The sequence below is a fragment of the Lissotriton vulgaris genome, chromosome 9, assembly GCF_964263255.1.
Source record: "Lissotriton vulgaris chromosome 9, aLisVul1.2, whole genome shotgun sequence".
Lineage (NCBI taxonomy): Eukaryota > Metazoa > Chordata > Amphibia > Caudata > Salamandridae > Lissotriton > Lissotriton vulgaris.
Window position 1 is genome coordinate 454,458,407 of NC_141697.1, and position 19,461 is coordinate 454,477,867.

General features: G+C 41.0%; 1 protein-coding gene across 1 annotated transcript in view; it reads left to right on the forward strand.

Moving 5' to 3' along the window:
- Positions 1 to 19,461, forward strand: part of LOC147690262 (inverted formin-2-like) — a 342,433-nt gene that overhangs the window by 75,543 nt on the left and 247,429 nt on the right. The window contains exon 4 of the mRNA XM_086939469.1: positions 15,177 to 15,585. Within this exon, the coding sequence (XP_086795595.1) occupies positions 15,177 to 15,585 (409 nt within the window). The remainder of the gene's footprint in view (positions 1 to 15,176; positions 15,586 to 19,461) is intronic.

A 19,461-nucleotide genomic window follows, 5' to 3' on the forward strand; every position in this document is an offset into this window, starting at 1 on the left:
CAGATTTCGTGTCGTTTTGCATCACTTTTGTGATGCAAGCACAGCACAAATCTTTAGTAAATCTACCCTTGGCAGCACATGCATAGCTACTCCAGGAACATTATTACTCAAGACTGACACAGATTAATGTGTTCGTTCATAACAAGCAACAGCAAAACAGCGAGCTTCTCTTTCTGCCCACAGAAGGCACGTTTATTGACTCACCCCTATTCTTTCAAACACTGATTTGTGACAGCAGCTAGAAAAAAGTATGCAATTGAGAGGACAGATTTTACAGAGATTTTATTTGTTACAAAATGGGTTCCAAAGTAGAATGAGAGCTGTGCAACCTGCAAAGGTGTCCTGTTCACTTATTTAACACTAACACATAAAACACAGTTTAGGAAAACTCTCCAACCAACTATGTAACTATACTCCTATCTGAAACCTAAATTATTTCAAAAATCCAGAATATAAACATATTTTTGAAATCGAATTCCTCAAAAACGACATCCTGAATTTTAACCATACTTTGTACAACCACTTTCATCTGTAGTCGGTGTGTCTGTGCAGGGAGGAACTAAGCAGAACTAACACACATTTCATTAATAGCTCTCAAATAACTCATTTTGGGAATACTTCAATTTTATTGGCATGCACCACCTTCCTTTCCAATTATTCCCATTATCAACCCACTTATCCATCCCAAATTGCCATGAGCCCTCCTCCATGCATTCCCATCAACTCCAATAACTGTCTCAACTTACCAGCCTTCACCAAACCACCATAGGGCCTAGTCCATATCCCCACTTTCTTTTGTTTAGTGATTTTCCTAGTGTCACATAACAGCCTGTGAAGTCAGTTCCAACAATGCTTGTCATGTGATGTGATGTATTGTGTTAAAGTCAATACCTTTAAGTTTAACTTCCACCCTCTTCGCGTCTTGGCAAATATGGAATTTTATATGGTTGACATGCAAATTTTGATGTAATTCGAGCCTATTGAGGTAAGTTGTACTTTCTCTTGCACCATGTAGGATAGTGCCTCTTTTGACATGGTTAGCCCCCACATTTTGCTTGATGCCTCATGTGGTTTCGATCTGTAAGTGCACTGGGTCCCTGCTAACCAGGTTCTCGGTGCCAGATATCTTTACAAAACTGTACCCCAATTGGCACAACTTCAGCCACCCCTGTAAGTCCCTAGTGAATGGTACCCTTGGTACCTATGGCATGGGCACAGAGGGCCCACTGGGGAAGCAGCACAAATTGTGCCTCCCTGGTTATCACTCACTAAATCCATGCAAACTGCCACTGCAGGCTATATGTCTTGGTGCAGAGAAAACAGAGTCTACATGGTACACAGCTGTGTGTGCCATGCCCTCATACACTGCATGAGGTATAGGTAAGTCACCCCTATTGCAGGCCATACAGTCCTAAGGTAGGGTGCACAATACCCAATGTGTGGACATATCTGCATGAACAGAGATGACTCTACGATATTTGAGCCATTCTTAGAATTTGTAAGTGCACAGGGAGTCCATAATGAGTACATTGGCTGGAAACTTGTCACTATTAATTTCCTAGCTCCACGATGGCTTCATTTACCCTAAATTGTTTGGTACCAAACATCTTGTCTTAATAAATCCTCACTGATGTCAGTGAGGGATTTATTAATAAATGCACACTGAAGAACTTTTAAAGGGTCCCCTATAAACCTACCAAGCACAGATGTAGTTTCTGAATAGCCATAGCTAGCCTGCCACCACCAGTCATGTTTCTGACCTCATGGAGTCAGAGCCCATGCCCTCAGAGGCCAGAAACAAAGCCTGCTCTGGGGGCAGGTGCTTCACAACTCCTTCAGGCCAGACTGACCTTCCAGAGCGGGAAGCTTCAAAGGCGTTGCTACCTTTGAAGTTCAGCCCAGGCTTCCCCAGATAGTGGGGAATTCCAACCCTCCCTGTCCTGCTTCACATTTAGTGGGAGGACAGGCAGGAAAGTTGTCACTTGTGTGGAAACCCTAAGGGTAGGTAGCCCATTGGCTCCCACCTGTCACTCCCTTTAATGCCACAAAATCTATTATTTAGGTGGCATCCTTAGACCTGAAACTGAGATTCAACAGACAAGAAGAAGAAAAGCACAAAGAAGACCTGCTGCCCGAGATCTGAAGCCCTGCTGCCGAAGAAATTGTTGGAAAACCCTGCCTGCTGCCTTTAGGAGTTGGCAATCTCAGTGTGCTATGTCATCCTGAACATGTGAAGACTCCAAGAACCTCTGAGCTCCTCCAGCCTTTGAAAAATCACCAAGAACCTCACTAGGAGTGAAGCTATCACTCCCCTGCCCACAGTAGGCACCGATCGCGCTGAGTCTGTTTTGTTGATATGCTGTTCTTTGACGACTTTGATGCAGCACCTGCACCAAAAGAGGGTCAGATCTGTCTCTCCACTAAGTTTGGAGACACCAGAACCTACCGGGGGCTGCACCGTACCAATACCCGGGATACCGTACCCCCTGCAGCAAACAGTGAGACAAAGAGACCATTCCGGGCTCCAACTATTCCAGGAGCAAGCACGCGTTGAGGAATGTCAAGACACCTGGGACCCGCATCCTGAGTGCCCCAGCTGTCCTGAAATTGCCTCTCCATGTTGCCGGCTCCTAACCGCGAGGACTTCACGACGCACAACGCCCGGCTGACACATCTGCTCACATCTGCTCTGCACCCAGCCCCAACGGCCCCTGTAACTGTGCTCCTGTGGTCCTGCAGACCTAGGGACCTCTCTCCAGTGGGACCCACCGAAATTACCTTCAAGCCCTCTAGTGCAGTGTCTTTCCAGGTGGCTATCTTCGTCGTAGCTCACCAGCTACTAACATCTTCTGCACCAGGCTCGCAGCCAAATCCGGGACGCTCCCAATCGCTTGGTACTGCTCGAACCTGGTCCTGCTATTGGCCTAAAGGGAGATGGGGAACTTATTGAAAACATTGCCTGATTTAAATGCATTTTTCTGCTCTTCCCTATTGACTTCAATGGTGCGTAATTACTAACAAAAGTAATATATTTTCCGAACTCTTAAAAATCATAACTCTGAAGGTCCTTACTGTATATCAAAGTTCTTGGTTTAAAAAAATACATTGGCCTCAGATTTATTCTTGAGTGTGTGTCTCATTTATTGCCTCAGGGAGTACAGCTGATGCTTAGCACTACCCTCTGGCAAGCCTAACTGCTCACCCACACTACTACAAATAGAGCATTAGTATTATCTACTTTTGCCTCTGTAAACCAACAAGGGACTCACTGGACTCTCAGCACAGTGTACTTTGTTTTAGTACACTATATAGAGTGCCAGCTTCCTACACATCCTCTCCTGTTTTAACTTATGGTGGCAATCCTCGTACTATTTTGTTCACTCCCATCATTGTCCTATTATTAAAAATGTTTTCAATTTGTTAGGGCTTTGTAATTAGACCCATTTCATTCCAGTCATAAAGGTGTTCTATCCAATGTTCCACAAGCACACTTGATTTTAGTGTTACTCTCCTTCAGCTATATATAGGCCACTTAAAAAATGTAATGGCCATGCTTTTTAAAAGAAAATATGAATTTGGGCTACTTACTTAGGAAAGTAGGATCTGCTTCTTATGTTTGCCCACACCTTTTGCCTGGTGCTAAGCTGGTATTGACTAGTCTGACTCAGACCCTGCTTATCAGGACCCCAGTATATCTGCTTTCTCCCTAAATTGTTATATTCAGTACTTGGGTACATCCCAGATTGGATAATGGGGTACCCTTATAATTCCCTAGGATATGGTTCTCCGGTACCCAGGGAATGGGTACCCCAGAGGTCCCCAATGGGCTGAAGCATGCATTTTGCCACCCATGGGAAAACATTCAAAATGGAACTACAGGCCTGCCATTGCAGCATATGCAAGCTGGTGCTAGCACCACTTACTAAAGATATGTTATGTTGTTATGTTATGTTATGTTATTGGTATTTATTTTGCGCACAGCTGCTCCAGCAAAGGAGCGTCCTGGCGCCTCAACAAGGTAGAACATAGCGCAACTAGAGGCCCACAACAGCATAGGACAGCTAAAAAGAGTCTAAAACAAAAATGTTATAGGTTTTCTATATCTAGAGTCACTGCCCTTAAAACCTACAAGTCACCCCTCTAGCAGGCCTTTGCAATCCTGAAGGCAGGGTGCTTGGTTCTAAGTGAGAAACCTCATTTTAAACCTGCATTTTATTTCCTAATTTCCTGGCCACACTAGCATTGCTAGACCAAGAAATGGGCTTCAGGTGCACCATATTCCCATACAAACACCACATGCATGATAGATAGAGATGTCTACAGGGGCATCATTAATATATATTTTCATGACTGTATCGTCCTTTCTTTCCAGGAATGAGTCCTACCTACCCCTGTCAATATTTTAGCTGGTGCACATGTGACTAAACAATGGTTGTTGCAATGAATGTTCGAACAGTCTTTAGGCCTCTTTCTGTGACTAACCTGGTGGGTTTACAAAGACTCTTTGTCATGTTTTATGACCTTTTAGTTGAGTACATGAGGCCCTTGCTTTGCTGTGCAGACCAGCCCCAGGTATAATGGCAGTAAGAAAGTACATTTATTGTCTGATAAATAAAAATCATTACAATATATGTAAAAATGTCAGTACAGAATTTTACACTGCTATACCTTGGTCCCGATCAGAGTTGGCTATAACAATTTTCAAGTCGATAAAAAAAAATTGCTTCTAAAAAAAATATCGATCACTGTGCAAAAATTGGTGCAAGGTAACTCTGGAGTACCTTAATAATTATAATCCATATTACAAATACATATCTACCATTGTTCAATGATTGGTGCAAAATAACGCTGAAGTGCCTCTGATTATAACTTATACTGAAATATTAGACATTGGTTCAACCTTGCTTAGTTCACTCATCCCGCCACTGTTTGTGGCAGATTTCGAGCAAAATTTAACAGTTCTTAGAAATCATAAACTTGTTACAAATAAAACTGATACCTTTCATTACAAGTAGTACTAAGATGATGTACTTTTACTCCATGATTGTCTATGAAGATTGTTAGACTAATTTCAACGTATTGTCCACCAGTAGCAAGTACGTGATAAATCGGCAGATCACAGGGATTGATTTTCCAGATAAGCACAGTGTAATGACCTGACGACATGTTGTCACACCAAGTTCAATAAATAAGGGTTTCAACAAAGTTCGTCATCTGTGGAGTACACAAGGGCAGACAGACTATTTGCAATGCAGACTCTTTTGGATAGCAGCAAAATCTACAATAGTTTGTTGGCCGCTGTTGCACTCACCTTGGGGTGCCATCTTTGGTTGGGTACCTGCCAAGTCTTGACTTAATAAATACATTATTTTTGCCTTCCAGATCGCCTGTTTATATTCCCTTCTGAGGGATTTTAGTGTGCGTTTTCGTGCAGAATTTGTGACCAGATGTGCATGTTGGAAAGTTGTTCTTGTTGCTCTATTTACGGGCTTCGTTGCTGGTAAAGTTTGTTTGAATACCACCTACGAGGGAGCTTAAGATGATGGGTTCAGAAGTCTCCCGAGCACAGGATGAAGAATATCTTTCTAGGAAAAGCTCAGTTCTCCATATGGTTAGAGTGTGGTAAAAAGATCAACATTTTCCTTATATTGACAGGCTACCCAGCTGTCAGTTAAGGCGTGAGGTGCTAAGACTAAGAATTGGGGTAAATCCATGTTATGCGAGTAAAGAGGTAAAAAGCTTTATGCTAAATAAAGAAGGTAAATGTACTTGCACTTTAGGAACAACTTGTAATATCATACATATTTTATTAGGTTGTCAGAAGTTGTTAGAACTGCAAATACAATTTTTATGCCCGATTTTTAAAAAGTATGATATTAAAAATAGGTTGCAAGCAGTAAACCTTTTACTGGAAATGGCCAATCTGGACATAGCTTGTGCCATGGATAAATATATAAAAAAAAGTTAAGGAGTTCCTAAAATGTAATGATTATCGAGAGGTTTAGGCCAAGCGTATTAGGCAACGGAGAAACGTAAGACTAAAAATGATGTGGTAACAAACATTTTATATTTCAGGATTTTAAATTGAAATTGTGTGTGTTTAAAAAGAAAAATGCTAGTTTTTAATGTTTTGTTCGATGTGAGGATGGTTTTTGGATGATGTTTCGAAGCTGTATATCCTGGATTTTATTATGAGGTGTTTTATTATTTGGTTACTTTGATGGTTGTAATAGACCGAATAAAGTTTTACTGAACTTAAAAATTGAATACCACCTATTATAGGTGGATGTAATTGGAATTCTCCTTCCTACAATTCTAGCCAGAAAGCTTTCTATTTAAAGATGAGCATAGTTGATGCCAAATATCCACCTTAGGTATTTCCTTTTGATTCACGATAAGCAGATCTTATTTGTTTTTCAGCAAAACAAAATATTTGAGGCAGGTTCATTGACTGCCTTATCAGCCTTTTCAAATTATAAGAGGTTGGCATTTCTTTGAAAATACTGGACTTCGGCTGATGATTTGCCTTTTCCGCCAATGTTACTACTTGAGGTTTATGATGACTTTCAACTCGTAATTTGACACGATCCCCAAGTATACTGGTTGCCAAGTCCTTTTAAGTAATGATATAGTTCATTATAGAGAGGCACATTGAGTTTTTAAAAGTTAGCACAGTTGTTTGATTGTTTGGAGAATTTCTCAAAGCAGTTTTAGGCCCAGTTAATGCAGATGGACACAAAAAGACTGAATTATATCACTGTTTTAAGTTATCAATTGTACTTCCATTACTAATGTGAACATTAAAGTCACCTAAGATGATTAGGCGTGCATCAGCATATTGGTAGATAAGGGTTTTAACTATTTCCCAGAGGGTTGCGAGCTGAGTCATTTTAATTGGTCTCTTTGTGCTCAAATAACTATTCAATAGAATGATTGGAATATGGAGGTGTAATTTTACACATTAGAGCCAGGGTAATTGTATATCCATTTCTTGGGCCTTGGTATCTAATTCCAGAGTGATGTACATTGATAGCCGCCTTTTGCACGGCCAAGTGAAGATGAACTTGTGGCTTGGATGGAAAAGTCTTGATATCTAAAAATTGTGGTACTAGCTTCTTTCCAAGTTTCCTACATCAACATTTCACATTTCTTTAAAAAGTTTGTAGTATCTTGATCTTCCGATCACCTAGAGAGGCTGTGCACATTCCAGGTACATAAACTAATAGGCAATTGAGATTTAGCTGAAGCATTCAATCATCAATCATCTCCCCTAGGTTTTCCTTTTGTAAGGATTTGCGTTAGCCAGGCCCAATCCTCCATTAGGACTTGTCGCTTTGGGATTTGTTTGCAGCTATGTGGCCCTGAGATTGAATTTGAGCCCTGAAGATATTGCAGGATTAAATAGGGGGCCAATGGCTCCCGTTAACAGTGCAGTATTCCTTCTGGAAATCCTGGTTGTAATTGCACCTGACTTTTCATTTTTCTTTGACATTCTTGAGATCAGTAATATTGGATAATTTGCATTATCACATTTTCTAATCTCTATTTCCCATTCTGCAAAATATGGTCCACTTTCAATAACCTATTAGCAATATCTTTGTAGTACAGTTACTTTCTTGTGGTGAGATAGTAGAGTCTTGGACAGATTCAAGAGCATCAGATGTAAGATGTGAGAGCGCTGGGATTGAGGCAATTAGTTTTAATATATTGCCACAATTTACAATGTCACATGATCCTCTTGATTCTTACAATGGGAGAAAGAGGATCTTAGTCGAATTAGTTTGGCAATTATCCTGATTTGTACTTGTAGTTTTCCCTACAGTGTAATCTGGTCTTGGTTTTGCGCCTTGTATATCTAGTCGCTTAGAGGATTTACTAATTAGGGAATGTGCTTGAATATTAACTAAATATACTCTACTGGCCATTAGGCCTTTTTGCAATTGTTCAGATTTTTTTCTTTGTGAAGAAATGCCACTAGCTACTGGTTTATTCTTTTATACAATATTCTTTTTTGCATTTCCTCCTTTTTTAACAGTGGGTTTGTGACCATACCTCTCTCGTCCAGCAATGACAGTACCTCATTGCTGGTACCTGGAGTATGGTAAATCTATACTCCCTCGCTAGGATTTTGTGAATGTTCTCCTGTTTTGTCCATCAGATATATTGACTGAATAAGACTGGACAGAGGAATAATGGTTATTCAAGTTTTTTAAAATAATGTCTAGTTGTTCGTTTTGTCAGATAAAACCAATCCAGCCTGCAGTTACCTTGGTGCATGAATCCAGAAGCCAAAAGTCCAAATTATATGATATGGATCCAGACATAATTGATGCAAAACAGTTGAAGCAGTGTCTTTATTGAATGACTGCCTGGAGTGAGCTCCACTGTCCTTTGCAATATCCCATGGTAATAGGAGCGAGCAAAAGTTTTTTTGGCACTGGGAGTCCATGTAGTGTGTGTCATGCTCTACCTTTCCCTCACTCCACAAACCTAAGTGGTCTGTAGGCTCTGCATACTAAGACCATGGGAGGTGAATAAACGGCCTCTTGGTGAGCATCTTCTGAGTTTTCTCTTGTACCATCTGTTCCGCACCACTGGCCAACCCTTTGAGTTCCCACAATCGCATTTGGAAATGGGTTGGTATTGAAGTAGCTGTCTGTTTCAGTATTAGTGTGGTGTAGCAGGCCTTTGAAGTCCACACAGTCAATGCTAGCAAAATGTAAAGACAGGAAATACCCCAATCTGGTTCTGCTTTCTGCCAAGGAAAGGGCAGACGATACCAACTGCAAAGATCTTTTATCTACCCACACAAGAGAAAAGTCTACTGACAGATCTGTCTTTGTATCAAAATTTTCAACCAGGAGTTCACAAATCAAAAAGATAATTCTGAAAAATTGGCGAATGATTCAATATGAACCAGATTTTAATGGGATCCACTTTTTGCCTGCCAACGATCTAAGAACATCAACGATCTGCTGGAAGTGACACCCAGAGCAACTGGTTAGAGATACACTGAAACCAAACCATGTTTGAATTGCCGTCATTGCCATAACGTTATTCAAGGTAACCCACTTAACCATCCCACATCAGGGAAAACCATCAAACTGTTTACTAATGCCACGTGTGATTCAAAAAATCTGGTCTACCTTTTGAAATGCCCATGCGGTCTACCGTATGTAGGTAAAACCGAAAGAAAAATGAAAGTTCGTCTTACCCAACATAAGAGTACCATCAGGAACAAGGTCATGAAGTCACCCTTTGCTGCACATTTTGTCACCAACAATCACAACATCAGTCAAATTAGATTTTTGGTCTTGGAGGTTGTCCCGCTCAGACAGGGCATTGACAACAGAAAGAGATTACTACAATTTTGAAATCATCATGGATAAAAAAACTGGACGCTTGCCAGCCCAAAGGTCTTAATGACAGGATGGAATACAGTTGTTTTCTTAAACATGCTTCAGCACTTTGTATACCTTTTATAACTCCTGTTTTATGTTTTTTCTATGAATATGCATGTCTCATCATCCTATCTTAATTCAGTTTGATTCAGAATCTGCCATACAGTTTGTGTCTATCAGACATAGTCCAGTTACATATAGTTTACATACAGGCCGGCCTGTTTTTTCACAAACTTTATTGACACATACACACGGGGTCCCGGATTGAGATCTTCCACCTCTCACTTATCTATATGTTCCCTTTTTTACAAAGTACAGGTATTTTTCTAATACCCACCATAAGCAATACACTTTTACACTTGTATCCTTCATGTGTGCATTTAATATTTGTCGAACACAACACTGTTACAAGATGGCCGCCTCACAAATTAGTCCTTCTTTGTGCTCCAGCAACCTTGTAAACACTCCAGAATCTGACGCATGCGCACTTTATACCATTTCGAGCCTCGAGACTGGAGCTGACCGCTGGAGTTGCGGACTAACCACAAATTTATATGCGGTAAGACAGCCACTTTCCCCAACATTCAAATTTCATTTGCATGGTTATCACTAAACTGCATTGAATCCAGTCTACTATTTTGTTACTTTAAGTACGGAGCTACCCGGCACATGGTAATCAGACCACATTCAGCTTAATTACATGGCGTCTCGACGTACACCACTTTTGGGATGGCAATTTTTTTCCTCGTTTTGTTTCCTTTTTTCCTCATTTCATTAACCGTTTCACTGGAGATGGATACACTCGCAATTCAATATATTTTTCCTATAGACACTCCAACCCACACCGTCAGTTAATTTTGCACGTTGTCCTTATACTACAATCATTTGCACTGATCGGTAACAGTCGGAGCACTTTTTTTCGTTTCCAAGCATGCATATTTCACCTCGCTAACATCATTTGGAAGAGTAACCACACCTGAACATTACACCACAATCTACATTTTTTCACTTTCAGATCGTACACCAATTACCTGATGAAGGGCATCCGTCCCGAAATGCATGGGGATTTACATTTCTCAATTTGAGTCTTTATCAAATGAAGAAGCAACATTTACTTTCATTGATAATTGACCATTTGAAGAAAAATGTTGAATATCACAATGAACTGATCCACATGAACCTTTGAAATAAACATATCATTATTTGGATTAATGATTAACAGATGTTGATTACATTATTCGACTTGAATGTACTACAATTGAACTTCTGTTAGAGACAGCGTCTCACAAGGATTGCCAGAAGGGCAGAGTGTTGTTTGGTCGATACTGCACCTATTGTTTTTTCAGTTTCCAAATCTCTTAGGGTCAGAGGGGATTAAACCCGATGGCACCCAGAAAAGTCATCTGAAACTTACATTGACGAAGTATTTAGCTAACCTACAATACCCACAGGAGTGCCGCACACCACATACCATTTCACACAGTCCTTGTCCCATCTAGCCTTCCGTGACATAGGGAAGACTACTGGGGTAGATACCATAAGACACTGCGGTCTTCTGCATTACCAGAAAAATTGTGGATATTGCAAAGCCTCCTGTATCAGTTTGTCTTTTTATTAACTGCCATTTTTAAGTGACCTCACAAGGGGCTGTAAAAAGCTGAAACAAAATATGCCAAAATGGGATTTCTTTTTCAGCCACTCTTACAGGCAATTGATAGTAATTTCTGTGCAGTTTCCATCATCCTGCCACACTTTCTTTATCCCCCATTTATGCCCCCATTCATTCCATGCATTATCTCCAAAATGTGTACACCGCTGTTTGTGGATGGGAGAGAGGAAAGTTTGAACGTAGGTACCTCAGGCTTTTTAGCCGTCAATATGGAAGCGTGGGCTGAAATTTGTGTTGGCAGTTGATGCTAAATGCCCTCACTTCTACTCAAGAACTGGCTGTTGTTGCTGCTAAGGGCAGCACTAACCTTCACCAGCTCCAGCCCTTGCACTAGAGCCAGACATTCCCTCTTTTGTATACTCTGCACACCAGCACCAAGAGGCCCTTAACTGGGTTGTCTGTGGTTTAAAGATGCTGTTACTAACTGACGTTCCTAGTGATATACCACCACCTTCAACCATTGGATGCAATATCCATTTTTCCCTTGCTTGTAACCACGATTATGACTGAATAAAATATACCCACCAAATGGACTGCCCCATAGTGAAAAGTGCCATCTCTATCCCTAATTTCAATACGCAGTGTGAAATAACTACTCCGAAAGCTAGTGTTGAGTTGATTGAGTTGAGTTGGGATTTATAAAGCGCATAGCTACCCTAGGGCATCCCAGCGCTGACAAGACCTTATATCCAGAGAAGAAGTGGGAAAAAGAAAGATTGAAGGTTTAAGGGAAGAGCCAGGTTTTTAATTGTCTCCGAAAAATGAGGAGGTTATGTTCTCTCCTCATGGCAGGTGATAGGGTGTTCCATAGTTTTGGGGCGTTGTAAGAGAACAAGCGGCCGCCGGATCTTGCCTTTCATATTCTTGGGACGCTGGCAAGGGCGAGAGAGTCGGATCTTAATTGTTTGTTTGACTGATGAGTTTTCATTAGGGGTCTAAGAATTGAGGGGCCTTTGTTGTGCATTATTTTGTGGGCGATGCATAGGGTCTTGAAGGTAATTCGTTCTTTCACTGGAAGCCAGTGAAGGCTTCTGAGAGCTGGTTTCGCCGAGCATCTTGCTTTAGTTCCAGTTAGGATTCTGGCAGCCGCGTTCTGAGCGAGCTGCAATCTGTGGACAACTGATGTCGGGCCCCCAGATACAGGACGTTGCCGTAGTCCAGTCTGGAGTTCACCAGCCCCTGCATCAGTAGTTTCCTAGATTGGAAGGGGATCAGGTGGAGGATCTTTCGGGACGTACGGATGAGGCCAAAACAGTGTAGCCAATTCTGACATAGAACCACCCAGGAGACGTTTAACTGCAAGTGCTAGTTCCTCACCATCATTGGAATTTTCAATATCTTTGACCAAATGTCACAACGTTCTACAGAATGCAAAATTAGTTACTCAATTAGATTTTCTAAGTTTCATGGCAATTAGTCGAGGGTTTCAGAAGTAGCAAAGGCGTGTAAAAAGTGTGTTATAGACTGGGTTGTGCAGGAACTTTAATAATTTGTGGGTTTCAGGTGGTGGCCTTTGATAATGTGGGGAACACCCATAACCCAGTGTGATTGTGGATATTCCTAAACATTTGCAGTGCTTGTCCCACTTTAACCGAACTTCTTCTAAATGTACAGAGTTTATGTAATAGTGCATTTAGCATGGGAGGGCGCCCTTAATACCCTATTTCCTCAGGGGCAAGGAAGCAGGTAGAGTTTGAGGAAGGGATTTATCCACACAAGGAATTATTGCCACATGGACAAAAAATGGGACTGAGGTGTGTAAATACACATTTCTTCTACCTCTTTGCCTTTAGATTGTATACACTGCAGATATTCTACAGTGTAGGGTTCAGGAAACTGTAAGTATCTCTAGATGTCCACAAACTTAGGGGCCTATTAGGATGGCGAACGGACCTGCGTCCGTCCTCCACCCCAGAGGAGGAGGGACCGTCCGCAGGGGCAGCGGCGGTCCCTCCGTGCTGATTAGGATGTGACCGCCACTCTGGCAGTCTCATCCTGTATATTTAACATTGTGGCGGGTGCTGCTTGAAGCAGCACCCACCGCAATGTTAAAACACCATGTTTTCCTTTGCGTGCACGAAGCTGCAGGCACCGCGTGGTGCCTGCCGCTTCGTGCATGCAAAGGCAGGGGGGTACCATAGGTACCCTCCATGTGCACCCCCCACCCCCCTTCACCCCTGTGGGCCCGCAACGGGCCCCCAAAGAAAATTCCGTATGCCTTTCCACGGCGGAAATGCCGCTGTGGAAAGGCATAGGACCGCCGACATCCTAATATGGCTGGCGGTGTCTGATGGACACCGCCAGCCATGTTAGAGATTTTCCGCCGCAGTCGGAAGGCGACCGCGGTGGAAAAGCGGCAGACGGAAAAAAGATCCCCCAGCCATCCTAATCAGGCAGGGGGTCTTTTTTCAGTCCACAGCGGTTAATCCGCATCCTCCGGACCGGCGGTGGCTTCCGCCGGCCCGGAGGATGCGGATTAACCGCAATCCTAATGAGCCCCTTAATTGGTATAAATAAAATATGTGGGAGCCTTCAGGAAATCCAAAATGCTGAGCATTTTTCACATTTGAACACTAAACCTTCGGCTGAATACTATATCCATTTTTTTTCTTTACTCTTTCACATTGCCACTGTAGTGTCTATATAATTGGCAAGATGGTCCGTCAAAGTATTGTGGACTGGTACTGCTGCAGATTTTCAGTGGTAATAATGCTCCACCTGCTTAAAATTACCATGTGCCCTTTATGCTTCTGGTAATACCCTGTCTGGTACTGAATTTGTGAGTGAATAAGAGCATGGTAGTCAAGATGAAAATGAATAAATGGTCAGTAGTACTTGTCCCCACTTGTTTTTCCCCATTCTAGACCATATACTTGTAATGGCCAGGAAAAAGGGGGTAATAGTACACAGCAGTAGTAAGGGTGGGACTCCTCATTTTACTTGCCATCTCCTAATGAGACCCTATATGTATGTATTTTAGAAAAATGCATCCTTGGACTTCTGTACATTGGAAACCTATCCAGAATTATTTCAATCAGGCAAGGAATATGCCACCCTTCTCTACTTACTGGAGTCCTTTTCTGTTGAAGAACAGGGACCAAGTACCACATTGGGAATGGAGTTTGATCTTGGTACATATGAACTGAGCTAGGAACATCTCCCTGAAGAAGGCCTATATCAGATTTTTCTCAGGTAGAAGAAATCCATTGGGATGAACATTGCATTTTAGTAGCTTTTTATTCTTGCCCTGGCATAAGCTGCTGATGTTGCCACACCGGTGGTTCCAGGTGGGCATGTAATCTAACGTCCTCCGGTTGCCATGAACTTACTGTGGAGTGTCTTTTGTTACATGTAGTTCATGGGTAAATCAATACTATGGTATTGAGTTGCAAACTCTTCACGCCTAAACTCTTCACAATCACTTTTTAAACTGCATTGCTCCCAGTATATCCACTCCAGAAAGAGGAACAAAATAAAATAAACTCTTACAGATTTACATGTATATTTTATGTGAAAACGGCTAATTTGATCAGCTCAAAATACAGGAGTATTATCAATAACAAGCACCTTTTTGATTTTACAAAATCTGTCTTTTATTTTTATATAAAGCACTACTGTTTGTACCAGTCAGGAGTTGTATGTGGTCTGTTCACCTCTGGATATCGTAGCACCTCCTTTTAAATACAGCGATTCTGCATATAAGTATCATTATTACATACATCGGTTCCACAGGCACCATTGTTTTTGATAATACAGTTCCTACCCTGGCTCTGCGTGAGTATGGTTCCCTTGTTTCTGTTTTCAAACTCCAGGAGAGGCAGCTGCATGAATGGTGGTGTTTATAAACTGAAAGGCAAATTATCATTTAATTGGATAGAGCTTCAACAGTAAAAATATGGAGAATCTAATTTCTTCATCTCACCAAAGCTGGGAATTTTTACCTATTTCGTCCCAAGTATGGCACCCAGTAATTTATGTTTGGTTGCTAATTGTGTATTTCCTGTGGTAATCCTAAATGTAGCCTACAGGCACAATAAAAACAATCACTTTGGTGGTCCTTACATAATATTGCCATTTTGCCTCTAACTTTATATTCCTTTTTTCAGGAAATCTATTCTAAGATTGAATTGAAGAAAGCTGGTTCACCAAAGAAATGGGCAGCACTGAAAGGCAAGATTGCTACTCCACAGGCTGAGCAGATTGAGGGTAACCTAGGGAATGCTGATCCAGAGCTCTGCATCCGCCTCTTGCAGATTCCGTCTGTCGTTAACTATTCCGCACTAAAGAAAAGGCTTGAAGGATGTGATGAGACCTGGATGGTTCAGTTCTTGGAATTGAGTGGTCTGGATCTGCTTTTGGAAGCCCTAGACACACTATCTGGAAGAGGCGTGGCCAGGATTGCAGACGCTCTTCTTCAGCTAACATGCATCAACTGTGTAAGAGCTGTTATGAACTCCCGCAAAGGGATCAAATACATTGTGACCAATGAAGGTTATGTACGAAAACTGTCACAAGGTAAGAACAAATTTAATATTTTGCACGTTTGATACAGTAAGGAAGTGCTTCTTTTGGATGGTTTCCCACTTTTACCTGATTGGATACACTGACATATTTGACTCCAGGCAAGGAGAAGGTGTTCAACTCCTCCCCTGTGATTTTTCCTGCCCATTGAAACATTGTAAGACTAGTTGGTTTTAATTGGCATACATGGCTCTTTAGTAAGGCCACAATAATATGGTGCAGTAATATGGTGATGAATTTGCACAGTGGCATGAAGGTCGGTTGTGAAATGTTGGCTGTAGCATGTCCCTACATGCCTTGCACCAACCACTTCAAAAATATGACACGAGGGCTGCCGCTGCAAATGATTAAGGTATGCAAATGTTGCTGCCAGCACATTATTATAAGCTGTTTTTGACATGTTAAAAATGTACTTTTGGCATTAGTTAAGACACCCATTAGTAGTTCCTTGGAGCATTCTATGTTTGGTTACAAAACATAAGAAGGAGTCATGCCAAATATTTAACTGGCATCTCTTTCCAGTATGAGAATTACACAATTTTATTTTTGCTAAAAAAGCTAAAGCTGCTATTCCATTTTGTCAAGGTCTAATTTTAGATTAAATGTTGTTTTTAATCTCTGGGGTGGGTTAGATGGATGAGCTTCATAGCATTTCAAACATTTATCAAAAAGCTAATTCATTGATGAGCGTAGATTAGTTTTTGCTGAATGCCCCAAGAAAAATGTCTAAAAATTGTTCGTGTCTGCCTAATAAGGAGAAAAAATAACTGCCCCAGAAACCACAGGTATAGAGGCCAGTTGAGACTCTGCCCCTACATGCTAAGATGTTCATATGCCTCCAATAAGGTGGGGGGGGGGGGTGTATAGAGTCAGACTTGTTTAGTCTGAAAACCTGCGGGTTCATATGAGATAAAAGATAAGGCTGGTAAACTTCAGTATCACACATAGGCAGTGCTTTGAGTTTATCAGCTCATTATTGTGCATTATTTAACTCATTTTCTCCAATCTCCGGTTATTCATTTAAGGTATTTTCCATATTTTTCTAAAGCTTGTTTTACCACAGACACTGTCCTCCTTCTCAACACAAAGCATTTTGAATCCTTGTTAGATAGAATTACCAAATCCTAATAGAAAGGTATGCTGATTACATGAATTAATCTGAAAAAACCCTCATATAAATTCCTTTGGAGAATCAGTGTAAACATCTCAATGCCTTCCTTCACCCAGATCAATATTATAATTATCTTAGTCCCCCATACAAATTGGTTTGATGCCTTCATTCTCGCCCAGTGCTTTCTGTCAGCCTGCATTCTATTGGAATGATTTTCCCTGTCATTTTAGACCATTGCACATTTGCTGTATTAGACTGCCGTATTTGCAGTATTAAAGTCGATTTTTTTTAATGTGTATTTTCACTACTAGAGAATACATGGTTTTTCTCCCCAGCCCAACATACTCAATACAGATTGGAATATTTTTTGGTTTCTCACAACATATCCCAAAATCTAAGAAGCGCTGAAATTGGCTCTATTCTGATCTCAGACCATGCTCCCATTTCCATTCAATTGGACATAGTTTCAAAGTCTAATTTACCAAGAAGATGGCGAATTAAGAACTCACTTCTTCTAGATCCAAATTTTTACTCCTCTTTTGTTTCCTTTTTATAATGAATACTTTTCTATAAACCAAACCAATACTCTTAATTTTTCCGTAATTTGGGAGCAGTCAAAGCAGCTGCCAGAGACTTCATCATTGCTTTTGTCTCCAGAAAACGTAAAAATGCCCGTAAGGTTACCAGTGATCTTTTGGCTGAGATAAAGAGGCTGGAACACTCTTATTTCACCTCAAAATCTAAAAACTGTCTCTCACAACTTAAGGCAAAATTTCAATTTAACAAGGAATTTGCAGAAAATGAATGAAATGAAATGAATTTGTACTTGTAAAGCGCACTGCTGCCCCAGCAAAGGGGCGTCCTGGCGCTATACTCATACCGCTGTGGAACCCCTTCCTGGATTTTCCCTGTGAAATGTCCACTCATGGGGACCTCCAAGGTGAAGCTAGGCATCCAAGCGCTGTTGGGGCCGTTGTGGAGATTAAGCAAGCTATTGCCCAGAGGTGCAGAGTGGGACCCATGATTAGAATAGGCACAGAGGCGAGAACTATCAGGTCTGAGGAAATTGAACCCAAGACCCGGGCCAGACCTCTGCATCAGGGTCTGCCGCTCTAACCATTGAGCCACACTTCTCCACAATGCCTCATTATATCTGCTGAAATCAAGCGCAAAGTTCTATGGTGGTCAGAATAAGGCTGGCAAACTCTTGGCAAATTACTTAAAAACTAAACATAATAAGTTTGATATTGATGCTGTTTACAATGAACATAACACATTGTGCTCTAAAGATCCAGAGACACTTAAAGAATTCCTTCTTTTTTTATATAAATCACTATCGGCCACATGCATCATTGTAAGGTTTTGCGATTCCTTATTTGCGATTTTTAGGGAATCGCAAATAAGGAATCGCAAAATGGGATGCATGATTTTATTCGCATATTATTTGCGATTCGGTAAGAATTGCGATTTTTACCGAATCGCAAATATTATGCGAATTCCTAAATGCGATTTCGCAAATCCCATTGATTCCTATGGGCCAAAAGGCCCATAGGAGTCAATGGGAAGGCATTTACAAATTGCGATTTTGAAAATGCGATTCGCTATTTCTTAATGCATTCCAAGGGTGCAGAGGGGGGTCCAAAGGACCCCCCCCGCACCCCTGAAATGTATTTTAAAGTGCATGTTTCACACACACATGTCCTAAGGACATGTGTGTCTGTAACATGAAAGTTTAAAAAATGCATTTTTGAGCATTTTCATAACTTTTCGCAAATTACCACAAGGTTCAACCTCGTGGTAATTTGCACCCCCTAATTGCTAATTCGCAATTTGAAAAACAATCATGCATTGCTTTTAAGGAATCGCAAATTTGCGATTCCTTAAAAGCAATCGCATTTTTGGAAATCGCTAAAAATAGCAAATTTCACAAAAATGTATGATGCATCCCAAAAACTTATTTAGGAATCTCAAACGGCCAAATTTACCGATTCGCACCGTTTGCACTTCCTAAATAGGTTGATGCATGTGGCCACAGACTCTCCTGAGACCACACCCTTAGAATCTGATTTTACAATATTTCTCTCAGGTATCCTTAAATCTTATAATACTCAAACTGATTTTACCCCCTTAGAAGCTGATTTATCGCAACAAGAGCTTCTCAGTGCTTTACAATCACTTAAGAAAGATAAAGCTCCGGGACCTGATGGATTTACAGTTGATTTATGTAACCACTTTGCTCCTATCTTTCTTCCTAAACTACTCTATCTCTTAAATCTTTTTACAGAGTCGGGAGAATCCTCAGGGTCCTTTTTAGAAACTCTTTTATGTTTAATACCTAAAGATGGGAGGGATTTGAAATATTGCAAGAACTATAGACCCATCTCTCTTGTAAGTATTGATTATAAATCTTTTTCTAAAGCCCTAGCTATTCATCTTGAATCCTTTCCCTCCCAATTACTGGGCGCAGAACAATCTGGTTTTGTTAAAAACTGTCTCCTTTCTGACAACAACCAATTATTAATTGATATTTTATCAAAAACCCCACGCTTATCTCACTCATTAGCTGCAATAGCATTGGATGCCGAGAAGGCGTTTAATCAAGTAAATTGGTCGTACCTCTTTCACACATTGAATTGGTTTGGTTTTGGTTGCAAAATTATTTCCCTGATTTCTATTCTATATTCTAATCCACGAGCAGCAGTTTTTGTGAATGGTTCTTCATCTCCCTATTTTGAACTAAAAAGAGGGGTACTTCAAGG